The sequence below is a fragment of the Ochlerotatus camptorhynchus genome, unplaced genomic scaffold (assembly GCF_037179485.1).
Source record: "Ochlerotatus camptorhynchus isolate MF236.1 unplaced genomic scaffold, CSIRO-AGI_Acam_v1.1 ptg000521l, whole genome shotgun sequence".
Taxonomy (NCBI): domain Eukaryota; kingdom Metazoa; phylum Arthropoda; class Insecta; order Diptera; family Culicidae; genus Ochlerotatus; species Ochlerotatus camptorhynchus.
In genome coordinates this window covers 570761-589598 of record NW_027041005.1, presented here as the reverse complement: position 1 = coordinate 589598, position 18838 = coordinate 570761, and the positions used below count along the sequence as shown (strand labels likewise).

The following is an 18838-nucleotide window of genomic DNA, read 5'->3' as shown; positions in this document are numbered from 1 at the left end:
TTATTTCATACAAATTTATATTTTCATTCATACTTTATCAGTCGTCGTACATCAAATCATGCAATTTGATCGTTACCCATTATTATTGTATATAGATATTATGCAGCTCTTATTAGTTTTAATAATGCCTCTGTGGTGATCATTTCAGCCATATAAAGAGCATTTAGAATAACTGGTATCGCAAACTATCGGAGGCAGCTTGAACTTAAACACTAATTGCTGATGAAACCATTCAAGCACTAGTTTAACTTATTTGCACACTAGGGATAGGGTTACTGTTCCTAATGCGCATTTTTTTACTCATAATTAAAACTCTTGACTGCAGTTGTTTTCTTGCTGATCACGCTGCCAACGAGATTTCTGTTTTAGAAATGTTCATCACTCATATAGAAATTAGCTAGATCCTGAGTTTTAGTTATGAGGTGAAAAAATACTGCTTGCAAGGGTCAAAATAGGAACACGATGGTTACATCTTTCGTCCACTTGGTTTTTGGGCGTTTCGAGCGTAATAATTGCTTTTAGTGGAGATTGTTGCGTAATCGAAATAAGCATGACGAAATGAGTAGGACCGATACCATGCTGTACGTAATAAGCTTTACTTTTAAAGTAAGATCGAATAATTTGCTTATTTTCACTTCCAAAATAAATATTTACATATAAATTGTGGATGAGCTTTTTCTTCTCTCTAGCTTGATTGTATTCACAAAAATAACATTTATTCTACAGGTTGCGTAATTTAAAAATAACACATTAAATAACTAAAATAAAATTGTGAAATAGTGGACGACGTGTTAGAATGCTACACGAACAAACGCTCACAACATAGGAAGAATAGATGTCTATTAGGAGAAAATGAGTTGATGATTATAAAAATCATGATATTAGAGTAAATGTTTACTTGTTATCTCTATTAAAATACGGTGTAGATGCTCATGTTGTTCGCTCGCTTTCGTTTTATAAGCTGGGAAATTATCGACCATCCTTGGTGATAAGTTTATCAATCAGATCTTGCAGCGGTGCCAACTCTCGTCGATCTATTAAATTGAATTCTTGAACAAAGTAGATAAAGTGCTTGAACGAGGTATTCAGATGTGCTTCTTCACTTAGCCGAACGACTTCGGAGAAATGTTGATGGTAGATGTGGGCATACACTCGAAACAATCGCTTAAGAATAGTTTTAGCTATTTGAATAAAGTTTTTCGGGAAAGGAACTCCAATTTTTGAAGGAAACAGCGTTTCGTCATCCAGTTGATCTTGTACCCATGTCATTAAATAGTCAATATACTTAGGAGCGCTACACTTGATGGGTTTCTTAACCGTTTGACCGTCTGCCCAGTGATATTCGTACTTGGGACCGGCAGACATGATGCTGCAGGAATCTTCTGTACAAAATTCCGTAATAGTGCCGTACAGCATGTTAATTTGATTAAAAAAATCCACAGCTATAATAAACGAATGTGAGAAAACAGAAAGGAGAACATAAGATATAGTACTTACTGTTTACAGCAACCCACTCGTTGAGATCTTCGCCATCTGGAAGCTGCACAGCATTACGGAGATTTCCAGACCCAAGCGTAGCTGCGGCATGTTTCATGAGATCATATTGATGTGTGCCTTCAGGTATATTCTTTTTAGGTTTGAAGGTTTTGCTGGATCGGCTATAAGAGTGAATTGAAACTGTAATCTACGTAGAAATATGATGTTGAGTTGCATGAGTTTTTGTTTCAACAAATTTACGGTTAGGTATATTTGGCACCAGAAATTCGGCGTTTTTAACGGGTTTGACAAATGTAGAGTGACCGCACCGACTTGGTTGAAGTTTAGTACTCCTTAGGTAGATACATTTACGCTCTTCCCTCCCACGACGTAGCTATAAAGCAAGATCATACTGGAGACTGCTTAGTTCGAATCCCGGTCGATCTAAGGATTTTTCGGGTTTATTGTTTATTGAAAAATTCAACTGACAATTATTCTCTAAATGAATAAAACTTAAACTAAATAGTTACGGTCAACGGTACGAAAAAGGCCAAGTAGCCGACGACGAAACACGTCAGCTGATAAATTGAAGTCGAAAATATAAAAAAAAAGTTGTTGAATTGTCGGCTGATTGCTTGAATTGGCTCGTGTTGTGTATAATTCCGGCTCCGTGGTTCCAAAAACAGAAAAACGCGTTGACGAAGAGACCTCTCAGGGGCATACATATTTAGCTATGACAGCAGTGTTGGACAGTCGTCGGAGGCGAACCAGCCCAAGGCTGAAAGCCTCCTTAATAAAGCTAAATAATAATAATGTTGGACAGTCAATGTCACCTGTAAGCAGTTTTCCAGCGAACATAGCTTGAGCGACCGTCTGTCTCACCTATAATGGCACGGTTCACAGGAGACGGCAACGCTCCTCGTACGCTGTCAAGTTCGTTGGGTCACGCCAGTTGAGGAAACGAAGAGCATATCTCACAAACTTGCGTTGAACGGATTCAATTCTAGTGATCCAGCTAGCATGGAAAGGGCACCAAACAACTGAGCTTGACTCCAATAAGGATCGCACAAGCGAGCAGTAAAGTGACCTGAGGCATAGCGGGTCACGAAACTCGTCGGCAATTTTGAAAATAAAGCCTAATTGTCGATTAGCTCTGGAGATGATGTCATTGTAGTGGATTCTGAAAGTGAGTCAGCAGTCCAAGGTAACGCCGAGGATTGTGGTCTACACGAGCAAGACAGCGTCCGTAGAGATCATAGTCAAACATGGTTGGTTTGATTTTTCGGTGATAGAAAATAATGTTACATTTTTCTATGCTTAGAGTCATCAAATTTCTTGAGCACCAGTCAGCAAAAATACCTAACATATTCTGGAGATCCCAGCAGTATCGTCTGCATAGAAAACGCGGCATCCTGATGGTATCAGAAAGGCGACGTCGTTTGAAAAGATCGAAAACAGTAGCGGTCCTAGGTTACTGCCTTGCGGAACTCCCGAGTTGTTTGAGACATTAATATACTTCCATGGACATAATAAAGTATTGTTGCACTTGCCATACACAGGGTGGCCACTTGATTTAAGAAATAAATGCCCGTTTTTTCCCGGATATTTTCCGGTTTAAAATAAATAACTAATAAATAAAACAACAAACGGCGCCGGTGGTGTAGTGGTAAGCGTGATTACCTCTCACCCCAGCAGGCCTGGGTTGAATCCCAGTCGGCGCCGCCGGGATGTTCTGAGGCATAACATCTCTGATCACGCCTTCCTTCGGATGGGAAGTAAAGCCGTTGGTCCCCGGTTCATGAGTTGATGGGTCGATAGGTAGGGTCCAGGTGTGGGAGCTGCCGTCCTGGCACGTCGGTAGCATTGGTGCTCAGCACGGAAAACAAGATCGACGGAAAAAAAACAAACCAAAGGAAATAAAACAACTAAATATAATTGATTTTAGCAAAACCAGCGATTGGAAAAAATAGGCATTTTATTTTAAATGTAGAAAATCGTCCACCCCCTCGACTAAAAACAAGTTTAATTTTAATATTAAAAAAAAATATTAGGATTTGAATATCCCAGCAATTTGTCAACTATGTTCCATAATTCATTTTCATTTTCAAGCACAGAAGGGGGTCATAGGGCCAGATCTCCAGTGAAATATCACTGTCCATGCTGCACAAGGGTTGAGGTAAAGATTTGGCACCACAGAATAATCATCACAGGGATCAAGTGAATCCTGCTCAAGATGCCGGATAGGGAGGAACTGTGTTTCAAGTAGGGGATAGTCAGAGTAACAGTAGTAATAATAAAAGTTGGAAAGTAAACGTACAGAGGACCATGTTTTGCAATACATGTAAATATTGTTTTATGAAATCTGAAGAATATATCAAATCACCGAAGGTAATTAAATTAAAATAAGGAAGGTTATGTTAGTTTTGATCCGTATTTAGCCCTGCTGACCATTCTAGCAATATTTGCAAGACAATTGTTGTTAGATCGTGTGACACTGCTACTACTACTATGTTAGATGTATGACATGTCAAGTTTCATTAGAGCGATTTCACGACTGTCCCCTGTGAAGGATGATCCTAAGAAATTTAAATGTTCAAATTGTGGTGAATTGTAATTGTAATTTGTAATTGTTCAGTGCATAGGCTGTGCCTTCCGCTAAGAAGGCTTATCTAGGGACCAACCCCCTAGTCTATACACCTACTGTCCTTCCCGTTGCACTCGTCAGCTCGTGCGATACTCTAGACACACATGGGTGGTCGTATCCGGGTCCTCCCCTGGGTAGGCTCGTGTCCGTCCAGGTTCTGGTACATTAACTTATGCATGGTAATTATACTTTTAAAACTCACCTTTTGATTATAATGTCGAAAATGCTGAAACTAAATAAAGGTTAGCGATCCATATAAGGTGTGTGCTGTGACGGAGTAGTAATTGAAGGAAATGAGGTTCTGATGTGAAGTATAGGTAATTCTAAAATAGGTAAATCAATTAATCATTAGCTGCTAACAGTTACTAATAAATGGGTACGATAAATCACTCATCAATGAGTATTGCCACTCCCACTGAAAAATGGGCAAAACCTTAATCATAAATGGATATTCGATTCCTACCGTGTATTTAAAGTAAAGTTAGGATCTTATCAAGCAAGCACACACCTTTTACGATTCTTATCCTACTTACGGTTTCCTGCACATACGACTTTTCCTAGATACAAGCTTCGTCCAGTATACATTGGCTGTCTCCAACCGGCATGATCCTTTCTGTCTGTTTCCTCTTGCCGATGCAAGTTTAATTCTTCTTTTCTTGTTCGTTTCTGGTTTCTGGTCGTGTTCCCATTTGTCCTCAGGCAGTTAATATTAGTACATGATAGGAAGAAAGAAAGAAATAGAACAAGTTAAGTGTGAGCCGCATGCATTGGTTACTTATTTGGGTCATGGTGTTGTCTTCCCTATTTATTTGCCCTAGTCGCTCTCATATCGAACGTTTAACGCTGGATCAACAATAGAAAAGGGCCCATCAGCATTCGTAAACAAACCGCTCCAAAGCCCCCCACTCACAAAGCGAAGGCCACCCACGCAAACCAACACCATCATCGGATAGGGAAAACTTCCACCTACACGAAGACGGTGTTGGCCCGCGCGAGCAGCCCCCGATCTGTGAGGAATGGGCTCTGGACGGTCTGCCCACAAAAACCGATGGGCCCCCTTCCATTGTTGATCCAGAACTCACCCCCTTCCCTCACACTATTATGGTCGGAAAAGAGAACCCATATTTAGGAATCTATCGCGAACTGCGATGCAGAAGATATTAATAGCAAACTAATCTGGAACTGGTCTAAGACATATGACCCAGTGAGCATTGACACCTCACACTGTTGTGATTGAGCACGGACGCGAGATTTACTAGAGTATTAAATACAAAACGCAAATTCAAAATAAAACTTGACAAGACATCGTCAATCCCCTTATTCTTGGGCAGGGTCTGACGATGTGAATCTGATTTTGATCAGTGAACGGGCCCCATATGGTACATTTTCTCACCATGAACCTGTCATTTCCAGCCTATCTGAACTATTTAATAAATGGAAACCATAACATGGGTTACGCTCCCCCTAAGCGGGCCCTCCGCATCCTGTCTCTGTCTTATCTCAAATGCCAATGGTTTGAATGTATCAATATATACATTGGAAATGACGTTCAATCAAATAAACCCATACCCCACTCACTTGGCCAGGCTTCAGAATCGTCCAGTGGGCAGTGCGCTCTACACTCCAAGTTCCCTTTCTTTCAAATTCACCCCAAATTTGATATTTTACCCCTTTGAGTGTTGATTAATCACAATGAAACATTGTGACAGAGCACGGACTTGAGGTTACTAGAGTATTAAATAATCTAGGTCCTATTTAGGATTATATCTGAAAAATCCAAATTTGGCCAACGCCCACCTTAAATGTTCAAATTGTGGTGAAAACCACAAATCCAATTTTTGGGAATGTAAGACTCGCAAAGCGATCCTACAGTTTCGTTCTAAGTGACAGGTAGGAAACGCTCCAGGTTCCCGAACAGGTACAAATTCCTCTGCTGTTAACAACGGTCAGCGATGAACAAATTCTTTATTCGTACCCGTAGGCACAAATATCACCCTTCCTTCAAATTCTTCATCTATATCTGCTCCCTTCACTGCTAGCAATGTTCAGCGAGTAAATGCAGGGCTGTTACAAGATTTTCTAAATTTGATCCGCGAAATTCGCGATTTCTCAAAAGAAATCCGCTACTTCAAATAGGGTAAATGTTGGCTTCGGCACCCATTGATTGTTTTCGGCAACCAAAATTTAAACGTTAATTTCACTATGTTTTGCCATCAACGCACTTCCCTGAATGTGTCCAAACGATTGTTTAGCCTTTCAGCTTCAATCTGATTATATTTGAACGATCGAGCAATCCAGTAATGCTACATTTTTCTTCAAATAAAGCATACCCACTACAAAATGGGGTTGATTTCGAGTTGCCGATAATAGAACAGCTGGTTAACACGCAGTTCTAATGGGAGAGTTGCCGAAGAAAAAGAGGCTGCCGACAATAGTCACACTCACCTGAGAAGTTTGGAGCGTTGTAAAAACGCTTTCAAAACGTTTTGAAAAATTCTGTCGATTGGAATGGATAGAGAAGCAAGCAGCAAATGAATGTAAACAAACAGACACATCATATATGTGCGTGACGCTGAGAAAATGCTAGTAGAAATGCAGACGCTGCTTAGATTGACGAGAATACGTAAATTCCCCTACTAATCCGCGACAAAAAAAAACTGTTTTCATTGCCTAAAAATAGCATTTGTACACTACTACATGGCATTTCAAGCTTATTGCTTAAATCATATTAGATTTGTGCCTTAGTGTTTTTTGAAGTACTTTCACATTTTAATTGAGAGCTTTTTATGCCTGTACCATCCTATGCCCAAGGAAGTAGAGAATTTTTACAACCCGAAAAATTAATAGACCGGACGGGAATAGAACTCAGTCGCCTCCAGCATGGACTTAGTTTGTAGCTGCGCCTTTACCGACTGAGCTAAAGGAGTATCGTTTGTAACCTTCGAATTAACAAAAATAACATTGTATCATAGTTATGTATGTATAGTATAAATTCTGAGTAATTAGTGAACATAACAAAACATCCTTAAATTATGAGATTCTATTTAATAATACCGGCCTAGATTTGATGAAATATTATTGATAAAAATTTAATGCATTTTCATTTGAAATGCAAGTTTTTTTTTTGAAAATTAACCAGAGACGTATTTTGCTGTCCTAAATGTTGTAGTAATTTGGCTCTAGTTTTCTCAATTTTTGACCGATTCAAACCAAACACCCTGCACATAATCGAGAAATTACCAGAGTTTCAACACAATTGTTGGTCCCGTCGCGGTTCTGTATTTACACGGATATTCCTTGGAGTCTGTCCAATGGTGAGACATTTTCATGATATTTCTTTTCTAATATGAACCTACATTTTTTCGCTGTCAAATCATAACCGAATCGTGTATATGTGACTTTGTGGATCATGCGCGACTTATTACTATGTATACCGAAAATTATAGGTTTTCCAAATCGTTCAGGACATCAGTTGATTTGTTCTAATAGATCAACCAAGACTGCAATAATGTCTTTAGTATTGAAATATTTCCAGACAACGCACAGTGTCTATGTGGATCATGCATGATCTATTTCCGAGTAATCCAGATGTTCAAAATTCTTCAAATCGTCCTGGAGTTCAGTTAGTTTGATCTACTAGAACTATTGTCTTGTATACCAGATGTTTTAAGTACTCCAAATCGTTCTGAGCCTCATAGCCTAGTCAGTAAAGGAACGGTATTACTAAGCCGGAGGCGGCGGGTTCGATTCCCAGTCCGGTCGAGGGAATCTTTCGGGCTGGAAATTTTCTCGACTTCCCTGGGCATAGAGTATCATTGTGCTTGCTTGTCACACAATATACAAATTCATGCATTGGTATTGGCATCGAAAGCTCTCAATTAATAACTTTGGGAGTGTATTTAGAACACTAAGTTGAGAGCACGCAATAAGTTAATATGCACTAATCAATAAACTTGAAATGCTAATAAGAAGAAGAAGAAATCGTTCTGGAGTTCAGATGATTTATTCTACTAGATCAACCATGACTGGGATGAAGTCTGTAGTATCAAAATATGTCCACAGATTCAAAGTGTCTATATGGATAATGTTTCAGGAAAATGACGTATCAGTTAATAATATCACTGTTAAAGAAATTTTTATGACTCTTGAAAGTCTCGATGCCGGCAAAGGACCTGGTCCTGATGAAATACCTCCATTTTTATTGAAAAAAAAATAGCAACTAGTTTTGTTAAACCATTGTTTTGGCTTTACAATTTATCTCTCAAAACAGGTGATTTTCCAGAAATTTGAAAGAAATCATTTTTAGTCCCAATATTTAAATCTGGCAAACGGTCATACATTAAAAACTATAGAGGTATTGCAATTATGTCATGCATTCCTAAAATGTTTGAAGCAATTGTTAACCAGAAAATATTTAACCAGGTTAAGCATCGCATTTCAAATAATCACCATGGTTTTTTAAAGGTCGATCAACGTCTACTAATCTGTTGGAATTTGTAAACTTTTCTATTGAAGCAATGGATAGAGGTAATACTGTTGAAACCTTATACACTGACTTAAGTAAGGCCTTTGACAGAGTAGACATTCCCTTACTTCTATTTAAATTAAAACGTTTAGGTATGACAAGTACACTTTTAAAATGGATTGGATCATACTTGACAGAAAGAATACAGATGGTCCACTTTAAAGGAAAAATGTCCTCGCCAGTTAATGTTACCTCGGGAGTTCCACATGGATCTCATTTAGGTCCTTTATTATTTATTTTATTTGTGGATGATGTGAAGTTTGTGTTGAATCGCTTAAATGTGCTCATATATGCTGACGATATGAAACTGTACATGGAAATCTTTAACAATAATGATTTGCTACATTTTAAAAATGAAATTAATGTTTTCTACAATTTCCATGATTTCCTTTGTTAATGATATTATCTCACAACGCGTAAATTCAGAAAAAAATATTAGCAAGATTAAATTTTTACGTAACATTACGCATGTTAAGAACTCGAAATGTATTTCAACTGTCACCTCACAGAACGAATTATGGTAAAAATGGACCAATTAAAAGAATGATGAGAGTGTATAATAATTATTGTGAGCATATAGATCTAACGATGTCTAAAGATACAGTAAGGAGAACACTAACTGCTAGGATTTCATCTCGTTAAGTTTAAAACAATTTTTATTTTTTAGATATTTGTATATGCAGTCTACATTTACTGACAATTTCAAATAAAACGTATGTGTTAAAATAGCATGTAAGGAAACAGCACTATTGAAAAACGGTCTACACTGATTGGCGACAAATAAATAATTATGTCCACGTATACCAGATGATCTAGGTTCTCCAAATCGTCCTGCAGTTCAGATGATTTGTTTTACTAGATCAACAAAGACTAGGATAATATCTGTAGTATCGAAATATCGATTTGGAAATCCTAGAACAGTTGGCATACGCGGAAATAGGTTGGCATGATCCACATAGACACTGCAAATTTGTTTGGGCATATTTCGATACTACAGATATTGAATTAGTCTTGGGTGATCTAGTAGAAAAATAATCTGATCTCCAGAATGATTTCAGAACCTATAACATCTTGTATACGTAGCAATAGGTCGGGTACAATCCACATAGACACTTTGAATCTGTTTGGACATATTTCGATACTACAGACATTATTGGAGTCTTGATAGAATAAATCAACTGAACTCAAGGACGATTTCGAGAACCAAGAATATCCGGTATACATGGCAATTACTCGCATATATACGATTCGTTTGTGATTTGACTATGAAAAATGCTATGTTCATATTGGAAAAAAAGGAAAATGTCTCACATTGGACAGACCTCAGGGAATTTCCGTGTAAATCCGGTGTGACTTATGGAATTGAGATTATTTACAGGGTGTTTGGTTTGAACCGGTAGACGGAAAGGTTACAATGAATTCCACAATTTTTGTGACAGCACATCAGTCCCTTCGCGATTTTCGCAACATCATTTAATGTTTCCGCGATTTTCGCGACTGAAAGTTCAAATCCGCGACAAATCCGCGAAAATCGCGAAATCCGCGACAAATCCGCGAAAATCGCGAAATCCGCGAAATTCGCGAAATCCGCGCCTGTTGTAACAGCCCTGTAAATGGAGCTACCTAAGCTGCTATTGCAGCCTGTAAAAATCAAAATACTAACCAACATAATTCTAACGAAAATTTTGATAATTTTGTTTTTTAAAATGGAATTTTTACAGTAATCATTAATTGACATGATTGCTAAAAACTAACTTCATGTTTGATGCTATTCAAACTGGAGTAAAATTTGCGAACAATATAGTCATGACTTTGAAATTCAGTAATGGATTTTAAATCATTAAATATTTTGAATTGGAATGCTCGATCTCTTTGAAGACGAGCTATTTAACTTTTTGAGAGTTCATAACGTGCATATTGCCGTTATAACTGAAACGTTCCTTAAACCTGACCATAAGGTCAAAAAGGACGCAAATTATTTCATTTATCGAAATGATTGTCTTGACATTGGTGGTGTTGGCATCATTGTAAATAGACGAATCAAACATAAAATTCTTTCTTCATTTGAAACCAAAGTTTTTGAAACTTAGGGAGTTTCTGTTGAAACAAAATTTGGACAATTTACGTTTATAGCTGCCCATTTGTCATTACAATGCGTAGGCCAGCAAAATAATTTTCTCAAGGGTGATCCGCAAAAACTTACCCGTCTTAGGTCTAAATTCTTCATTATTGGTGATTTGAGTGCAAAACACCGCTCATGGAATAATGCTCCAAGCAATTCCAATGGTAATATCAACCGATGGAAACTAACGATTTTAAATTGGCTCACTACTTGACTAGCCTATTGGTCCCAAGCAAATCGATTGACGTTCCCCATTCTAGTCAAAATTCTAGTACTACACAATGTTTGTTTAGATTCGCTATGAAAGTTTGACAGATAAAATGAGGGGTTCGTGGATTTTCCCATGTTTCGAGGGGTGCATCGATTAGCTTGGGACCGAAGATAGTACCAGAGCTGAGCCAAAAAGTTGAGCACGTTTCTTCGGGACCTACTAGCACAAACGAAGTGACAGACGGAGCGGCTCGAAAACTTTGGTGACTAACCTTCTATTGCAATTTTTCAGTGTACCACATAGCAACACTACTACTACTGGATTGTACCACATGGCAACACTACTATTGGATTGAACTAGCATTTTCACCAAATGTACTAGAATATTTTGGTTCTATCTCTTTCACTCTACTCAAAACTGAAATGCATAAAAAAATGACAAAATCATACGCACTCTTTGCACCCTGTCAAAGAATCATTGTACACAAAATCAACTTTGTACAAATCAAACCAAAAAAAACTAACCCATCTGGTGGATGATGGCACAAGCTTCCAAGAAAATTCTATTACAGTGAACCACATTATTTTAATGGATTTCTTCGCCAGTAAGTCGTCTGTCACTTCGTTTGTGCTACTAGTCTTAGAGTTACCTCTATGGTAATAACATAGAGGTCTTAGAGTTACCTCTATGGTAATAACATAGAGGTAACTCTAAGACTAGTAGGTCCCGAAGAAACGTGCTCAACTTTTTGGCTCAGCTCTGGTACCATAGAGGTAACTCTAAGACTACTGGGTCCCGAAGAAAATCATTATTATTTTTGGCTCACTCAGTACCAGAACAACGGTCCCAAGCAGTCCCAAGCTATTTCACTCACCCCTGCATGTTCTGCATGAATCCACACACCCCTGATGTTATCTGTCAAACTTTCATAGCGAATCAAAACAAACATAGTGTAGTAATAGAATTTCAACTAGAATAGGGTACGTTAATCGTTTGCTTGGGACCAATAGGCTACTAATAAAGTGGTGAGCTAATTTAAAATCGTTAGTTTCGTATTGATTGTTGCTGGTACTATCTTCGGTCCCAAGCTAATCGATGCACCCCTCGAAATATGGGAAAATCCACGAACCCCTCATTTTATCTGTCAAACTTTCATAGCGAAACAAAACAAACATTGTGTAGTACTAGAATTTTGACTAGAATGGGGAACGTCAATCGATTTGCTTGGGACCAATAGGCTAGTCAAGTAGTGAGCCAATTTAAAATCGTTAGTTTCCATCGGTTGGTAATATTCTGTTTGATGATTGTTCTGCAGGTTATTACACTATTCAATATCCAAACAGCTCGACATGCTTTTCTTCAGCAAGGAATCCCTCAACTATTGATTTGGTCTTAACTGATTCATGTCAACTTTGTAGCCAATTGGTTACCAATGCTGACTTCGGTTCTGATCCTAGGGGAAGGACAGCTCCAAGTATCGGCATCAATACCGATGGTGGAAATATTAAATATTTTAATATGTGTGATATTTGCGAATCTTATACTTAGTCTGACAGTTGTTTGATTGTGTTTGACTATGTTTGGTTTTAAGTGTACATTTGACATTCGTTTAATCAAAAATGGATTTCACACGAAAGGGAAGTAATTCCTTGATGATCTTGCTGGCCACCGCCACCGAGATCCACTCCTTGTTCTAATAAATTCGGTCGCACTTCCGTTCCCAGGAAATAGCCATTAATTTCCACGTCTGCGAATCAATGTACTGTCCTCCGATGAAACGGGAATCGACTGACTACGCCGTCCCTGTAAACGGAGTCCCAGAGTGATGGTTCCGTGGTCGTATTACTCTCGATTCGCCATGAGCCTGTAACCTGGAGAAATTTGCTGCTGGGGGAACGTCCAGTGTCGTTTTTATCATTAAAATCCGAAGCCGAAAACGATCAGAGCTATCAAAAACGAAAATCTAGGCAAAAATGATGACAAACAGAAAGCTGCAGTAAACATAAACAACAACGGTGAAACGTAATTGAATGTATGCGTTAAAGTTACACTGTTAATTTTTTTTTTGCTTTGTAGCTTTCCGCTTGACAGTTAATATCATTAATATTTATACTAAAATCTATAATAATTACCTTTTTGTGCAATTTTTACACCAAATATTACTTCAGATCAAGTTGTACTTCCCCTAGTTCTGATCACCTTCCAGTAACTTTTGAAATATCCCAAGAAATAATGTTTAATCCCAACAGCCAAGCATGGGAAAATTCATTCATTCGCGCGAGTGCCACAGAATCAAAATAGCCATCCTCACCTACAAACAGATTGCCGAACGAGTGTAAATTCTTCCAACCAAGTGACTCTGCAGGTCGACTCAGAACTGACAGCAGTAGAAGAAAAGAAGGATAAACTGAAAGGCAGCCGAAAAATGTTCTCTACCGAAGGAGAACCAGATTGAATGCGTAAGATCCGAATGCTAACGATTTAAATAGCCGAGTCAGATAGTTTTTGGCTCACTGATTTAAATCAGTTGAATTGGCCACAGCAGTTTTACGGTATTTGCTTGACGCCTATAAACATAGGCGTGTTACAGTATAACCAACAATCAATACGAAACTAACGATTTTAAATTGGCTCACCACTTTAGTAGCCTATTGGTCCCAAGCAAACGATTAACGTACCCTATTCTAGTTGAAATTCTATTACTACACTATGTTTGTTTTGATTCGCTATGAAAGTTTGACAGATAACATCAGGGGTGTGTGGATTCATGCAGAACATGCAGGGGTGAGTGAAATAGCTTGGGACTGCTTGGGACCGTTGTTCTGGTACTGAGTGAGCCAAAAATAATAATGATTTTCTTCGGGACCCAGTGGTCTTAGAGTTACCTCTATGGTATAACCGTTTTCTCCATATTAACAGCAATTTAAATGTGTCAATGTATGTTTAAAGCTAGAAAATAGAAAGTGATTCTTTCTGCAAAATTCTCATTCAGCTCACTCAGCAGAATGCAATCGTAAAAGGCTCAGCATGGCAAAAATAATAAAAGAGAAATCATCCATACTACTACACTCAGAATCATTCATGTTACGCTCAGCTGTCTGTTCTGCTCAATTCTGCGTTCATCGAAGAAAATAGAAGCAATGCGAATACGAACGAAATCAGTGCGGCTCGCACAAACTGCTGTTCGTTTCTGATGTTGTATACGTGTGAGTGAGTAGTGAATGCAAAATGAATCGATTTTTCCCATGATTGCCAACAGCTCTACTTTCAATTACCATAGAGCTGATGGGAAGCAATATCGAACATTTATGGAATATAGCTTTGATCCAAATATACCTTTGCAAACCAAAGATGAAATTAATTATGCTATTGAATCTCTGACTACTTCTATAGTTGAAGCAAGAGTTGCCTCAGTGCCAAAATGCGAGGTTAAATTCGATTCAATTATAATACCTAGACAACGATCTTCAGCTCTTGATCCGTCTTAAAACTGTCCGTAGAAGGCAATATCAAAACGATTACCTGCCCTGAGGAAAAAACTTTTGAAAATAATGTTTCTAAATTAGACCCAAGTTACAAACCCTTTTGGAAACTCACAACATTTTTGAAAAAAAAAAACCTCAAGCCTTTTCCAGCGCTCAGCCAGTAAAATTTTGATCAGCGTCACACTGAGTTTAATGTCAAATTTATTAAATTTTTAGCAAAATGAGCATAGTTTAATTTTTTAGCAGTGTATAGTAGGATCAGTTTACAGTAGACACGCATAGAGTAGTTATATCACAACATTTTAATGCACTCCAATAAGTTTTTCATTGAAAGTCTGAAATCAGCAGCGATTATTTCTCTTTCGGTTTTATGACGCAAATTTGAGAACAAGTTTTCATCTGAATACAAATCGACTGTGTTTCACGTATCTATAAGAAACTCAAAAACTTTTCTATCAGTTGTTTCAAGAAAATCCATGTTTCATCAAGTGAGTGCAGAGGTATTAACAAATATGCAATTTGTGCGAAAAAAAAATGAGTATGCCAACCCTGTCTGTACTAATGTACAATTTTCCCAGCTACAACTATGCTGAAGATGACTTTTGATTGTATTTCATAATAATTCATTACTGAAGATGCTTTTCTAGTAACATGCTCCATCAGCTCAGCAGGGCAACATTAGTGTATTTGGCGCGAAGAATAGGGCAAACAATCCAGGCTACTATGTCATAAGTGCAAGATGCAGTGTTGCCCTGAAAGCAGTCGATTAAGCTCCCGTAACCTCACTTTTTACCTGTGCACCAGCTTTCAAAACCAGATTTAATGCCATATTCAAACGAGAGTCGTTTGCAAAATGCACTTAATCTTAAAGTTACTCGATATGTCTTTGTAATAAGAATTTGCTATAATCAATTTCCCTTTTTTTTTGTTTCGTTTGTTACAACTTTCAATTAATGTTTCAACTTCGTTCTAGTATTGTATTTTGATATACTAAGTACTACCATTCTCAACCCTCTGCAGGGGTTTTTGGGGCTGAGAAAGGTAATAATAAAAAAATGAAACAGAAAAATATAACACGATTTTTTGAATCTGCCCCTAAACTCAAGCTAATATTGAATCCCGAGCAAGGCCGGGCACAATTAGCTAGTATCTTCTAAACATAATACATGGTATAGGTGCACGTTTTCCCTTGCAGGGGAGTATGACAACGGTATAAAAACGATACTTTTTAATTCATTTTGTAAATATTAAGAGGGCTAGAGAGGAGAACTAGGATTATTACATATAAAAATGGTTTTAACCATAGGGTGGTGATCTTGCCCCGTCATAACCTACAATAGCACATAAATTGTACATTATATTGGTTACGAGTAGGCATCTTCTTCTTCATTGGATTTATTACGTCCCCACTTGAACTACGCCGGTTCTCGTAAGCATTTCCACAGTTGATAATGGAAAGCGTCCTAAGCCTGTACAATTTGTGCCTTTTGACACTGATGCAAGTTTTATTTTATCATTATTGAAGAAGCAATAAAAAATTCAGCCCTGTTTAATTTTTTTTTCTTGATTTTTTTCCGTCGATCTTGTTTTCCGTGCTGAGCACCAATGGTACCGACGCCAGGGAGGCAGCTCCAACACCTGGACCCTACCTATCGATCCATCAACTCAAGAACCGGAAACCAACGGCTTTACTTCCCCGTGATCAGAGATGTTATGCCTCAAAACATCCCGGCGGCGCCGACTGGGGGTGAACCCAGGCCTGCTTGGGTGAGACGTAATCACGCGTACCACTTCAACACCGGCGCCGCTGTATTCAAAATCGTCACTCGCTCTGCATTTCCTAATTTTTCCTAAAATTACACAAATTCTTTTTTTTTTAATTATAAATTTATTAATTTATTAAATGAGTTGTTTAGCAGCCATTATTTTTTTGCCCCTTATTATTTATTTTTTAACCCCCCTCCAGCTATTCGAGCGATGTCGGACTACGTTCAGACTACAGAGTTATAACATGTTTTTATAATTGGGTTCTTTAAGGGTATTGAGGTAAAAGCATATTCGTAATCTGCATTAAAAATGGTACCCAAACGCAAAATTTCATCAATTTTGGTACACTGGTACTATTTTAAATAAGTACGATTACATTTGCAAAAAATAACCTTATTAGCGCCCCTCTGTGTCACTTTGTATGAGAGCGAGCTGTCAGTTTGTTAGTTTAGTGTCAAACAGTGAAGTTATTATTTTGCTTTAAATCTTGATTTAAAAATCGAGATAAAAGTGTGTGGGTTCGAAAAAAATATCGCTGTGCTCCGAAAACGAAGCTCTTTCAGATGATGTATAAAAAAGATACATTTTTCAAAATTAAAGAACCCAATTATCGACAAGATTTTTTTTATGTCATCAAGATAGGCTTATAACATGTGATTGCTGCTCAGTTTGGCCAGAATCTTATTGTGTAGCTATTACAATCTTACCCTATGCCAAGGGAAGTCGAGAAATGTTTCAACCCCGAAAAATACCGCACCGGGAATTGAACCCAGCTGCCTCCAACATGGTGGTATTGCTTTATAGCTGTGACATACCGACTGAACTGGCACAAACTTGACCGGTTTACACCAATTGACCACTTTGTCAAGCAGTTTTGGCGTGACTTTCTACCAGCGATTTCACAAAACTGGACCAAATAATTTATATTTTTTTATGAAACGCACAAATTTTCGCAACTTTTCTCGAGGTTCTAGAAGAAAAAATCTCAAAATAATGTTTTTTTCAAAGTTCGAGTGGTAGTAAGCGTCATTTTAAGTGCATTATGAACCATCACAAATGTAAACAGGACATGTAGATTTTGTCTATTTTTTGTTATCTTATTACCATATTTAATGTATTCCAATTTTTAGCGGCTTTACCATTCTACAAAATGTGCCTGCCAATATTTTACTGAATATCAAACACAATATTGGAGGAAACAAAAATACTTGGCAAAAATGCAACTTAATAAATAAAACAACTGTGATAAACAACTTTAGGTCAACTCAACACATTAAGAAAAATCTGGAAGCTGGGTTGCTCTACTTTCCATAAATATATTGGGCTAATTTTAACTGTGTCGTTCCATCCGAAGCCGAAATAATATAACTAGTTTGAACAAGAATTCAACATCTAAAACTATCGGTCTGCAGCCAAGACTAATAACGTTTACACTGTATAACAACTAAACATTAATACTTACAACAAGAAACTCATTTTGTATTCCGCGAATGGCAAATATGATAAGCCTGTTCTTTTTTCTCTCCTTTCTGTGTTCGGAACCACTGGACGACGCAGGAAGAAAGTCGCCGACAGAAAATTTCACTTCTCCCACGTTTAGTCCAGCACAACCGGAAAAGTAACACGCGTAACAGACGGATAACAAACAAATTTAACAAATAGTATACAAACAAGAGGCTTTTAATATAATATTGGATCGGAAAATTAAACAAAAGTTCGCACACAGAATAAAATGTGAAAATTTTAACTTTTCTGTTTGCTCTGTCTCTGGTGTCTTCTTTCCACGGATTCTTCTTTGTCAAATCGATGACATTTCTCCGAAAGGTTATTAGATAAAGGTAGGTCGTTGTGAAAAAACAACAGGCCCGAGAACAGGCCGGTCAATTATTACGCAAAGCAAATGTACACGCTATTTCAAAACCCCCCAAATTTGGGTAGAATCCGCCCAGATATGTCAAAACTGAACCTACCCAAAAATGGGTAAACTGTGTTGGGAGTGACAAGTTGACAAATGAACAACATCGATCAGATTCATGTCAATGTTGTTCATTTGTCAACTTGTCACTCCCAGCACAGTTTACCCATTTTTGGGTAGGTTCAGTTTTGACCGATCTGGGTGGATTCTACCCAAATTTGGGGAGTTTTGAAATAGCGTGTAAGGTGGGATCCGAGGTGGGATCTGGGCGTTTCAAATTCGGTTTCAAATCCAAATCTAGATAGGGCTGGAATTAGGGCTTCTCTCGTTGATTTCTCGGAATTCAAGACACGCCTACACAAATCTTTATGCCCAAAGTCTTGTTCTACTCGATGGTGATGTCGATTTGCCAGAGAGAGCCACGGATTCCGAGAAATCATCAAGAGAAGTCATTATTTACAAAAGCTATTACGCCCTAATTCCAATATATATCTACAGTACCAACATTTCAAAAGGGCAAAACTGACAAATGTAAATAAACTGAGTTTTGACGTAGGACTACGTCTGTGATTTCTATATGGGGGTAATAATTTTACCATCAATCGATCAGAAATATCTCTACGCATCTGTTTAACTAAAGACTTTGTCATTTCTTATAATATCACCATTGAAAATTGCACGAATAAAATTATC

The 18838-nt window shown here is 37.8% G+C and overlaps 1 protein-coding gene across 1 annotated transcript; it reads right to left on the bottom strand.

Moving 5' to 3' along the window:
- mats (MOB kinase activator-like 1) lies at window positions 1-18000 on the bottom strand. Its single transcript, XM_065236049.1, has 3 exons — window positions 17693-18000; window positions 1498-1658; window positions 1-1442 (listed from the first exon to the last, which is right to left on the bottom strand). The coding sequence occupies exons 1-3, from the start codon at window positions 17704-17706 to the stop codon at window positions 970-972; spliced, it is 648 nt and encodes a 215-aa protein (XP_065092121.1). The 5' UTR covers window positions 17707-18000; the 3' UTR covers window positions 1-969.
- Between the last annotated feature and the right edge of the window lie 838 nt (window positions 18001-18838).

Excerpts from the sequence above, each read along its gene's own strand:
- mats (XM_065236049.1), bottom strand. Across the intron at positions 1,443-1,497 it reads CGAGTGGGTTGCTGTAAACA|CTGTGGATTTTTTTAATCAA; the intron begins GTAAGTACTATA and ends CGTTTATTATAG.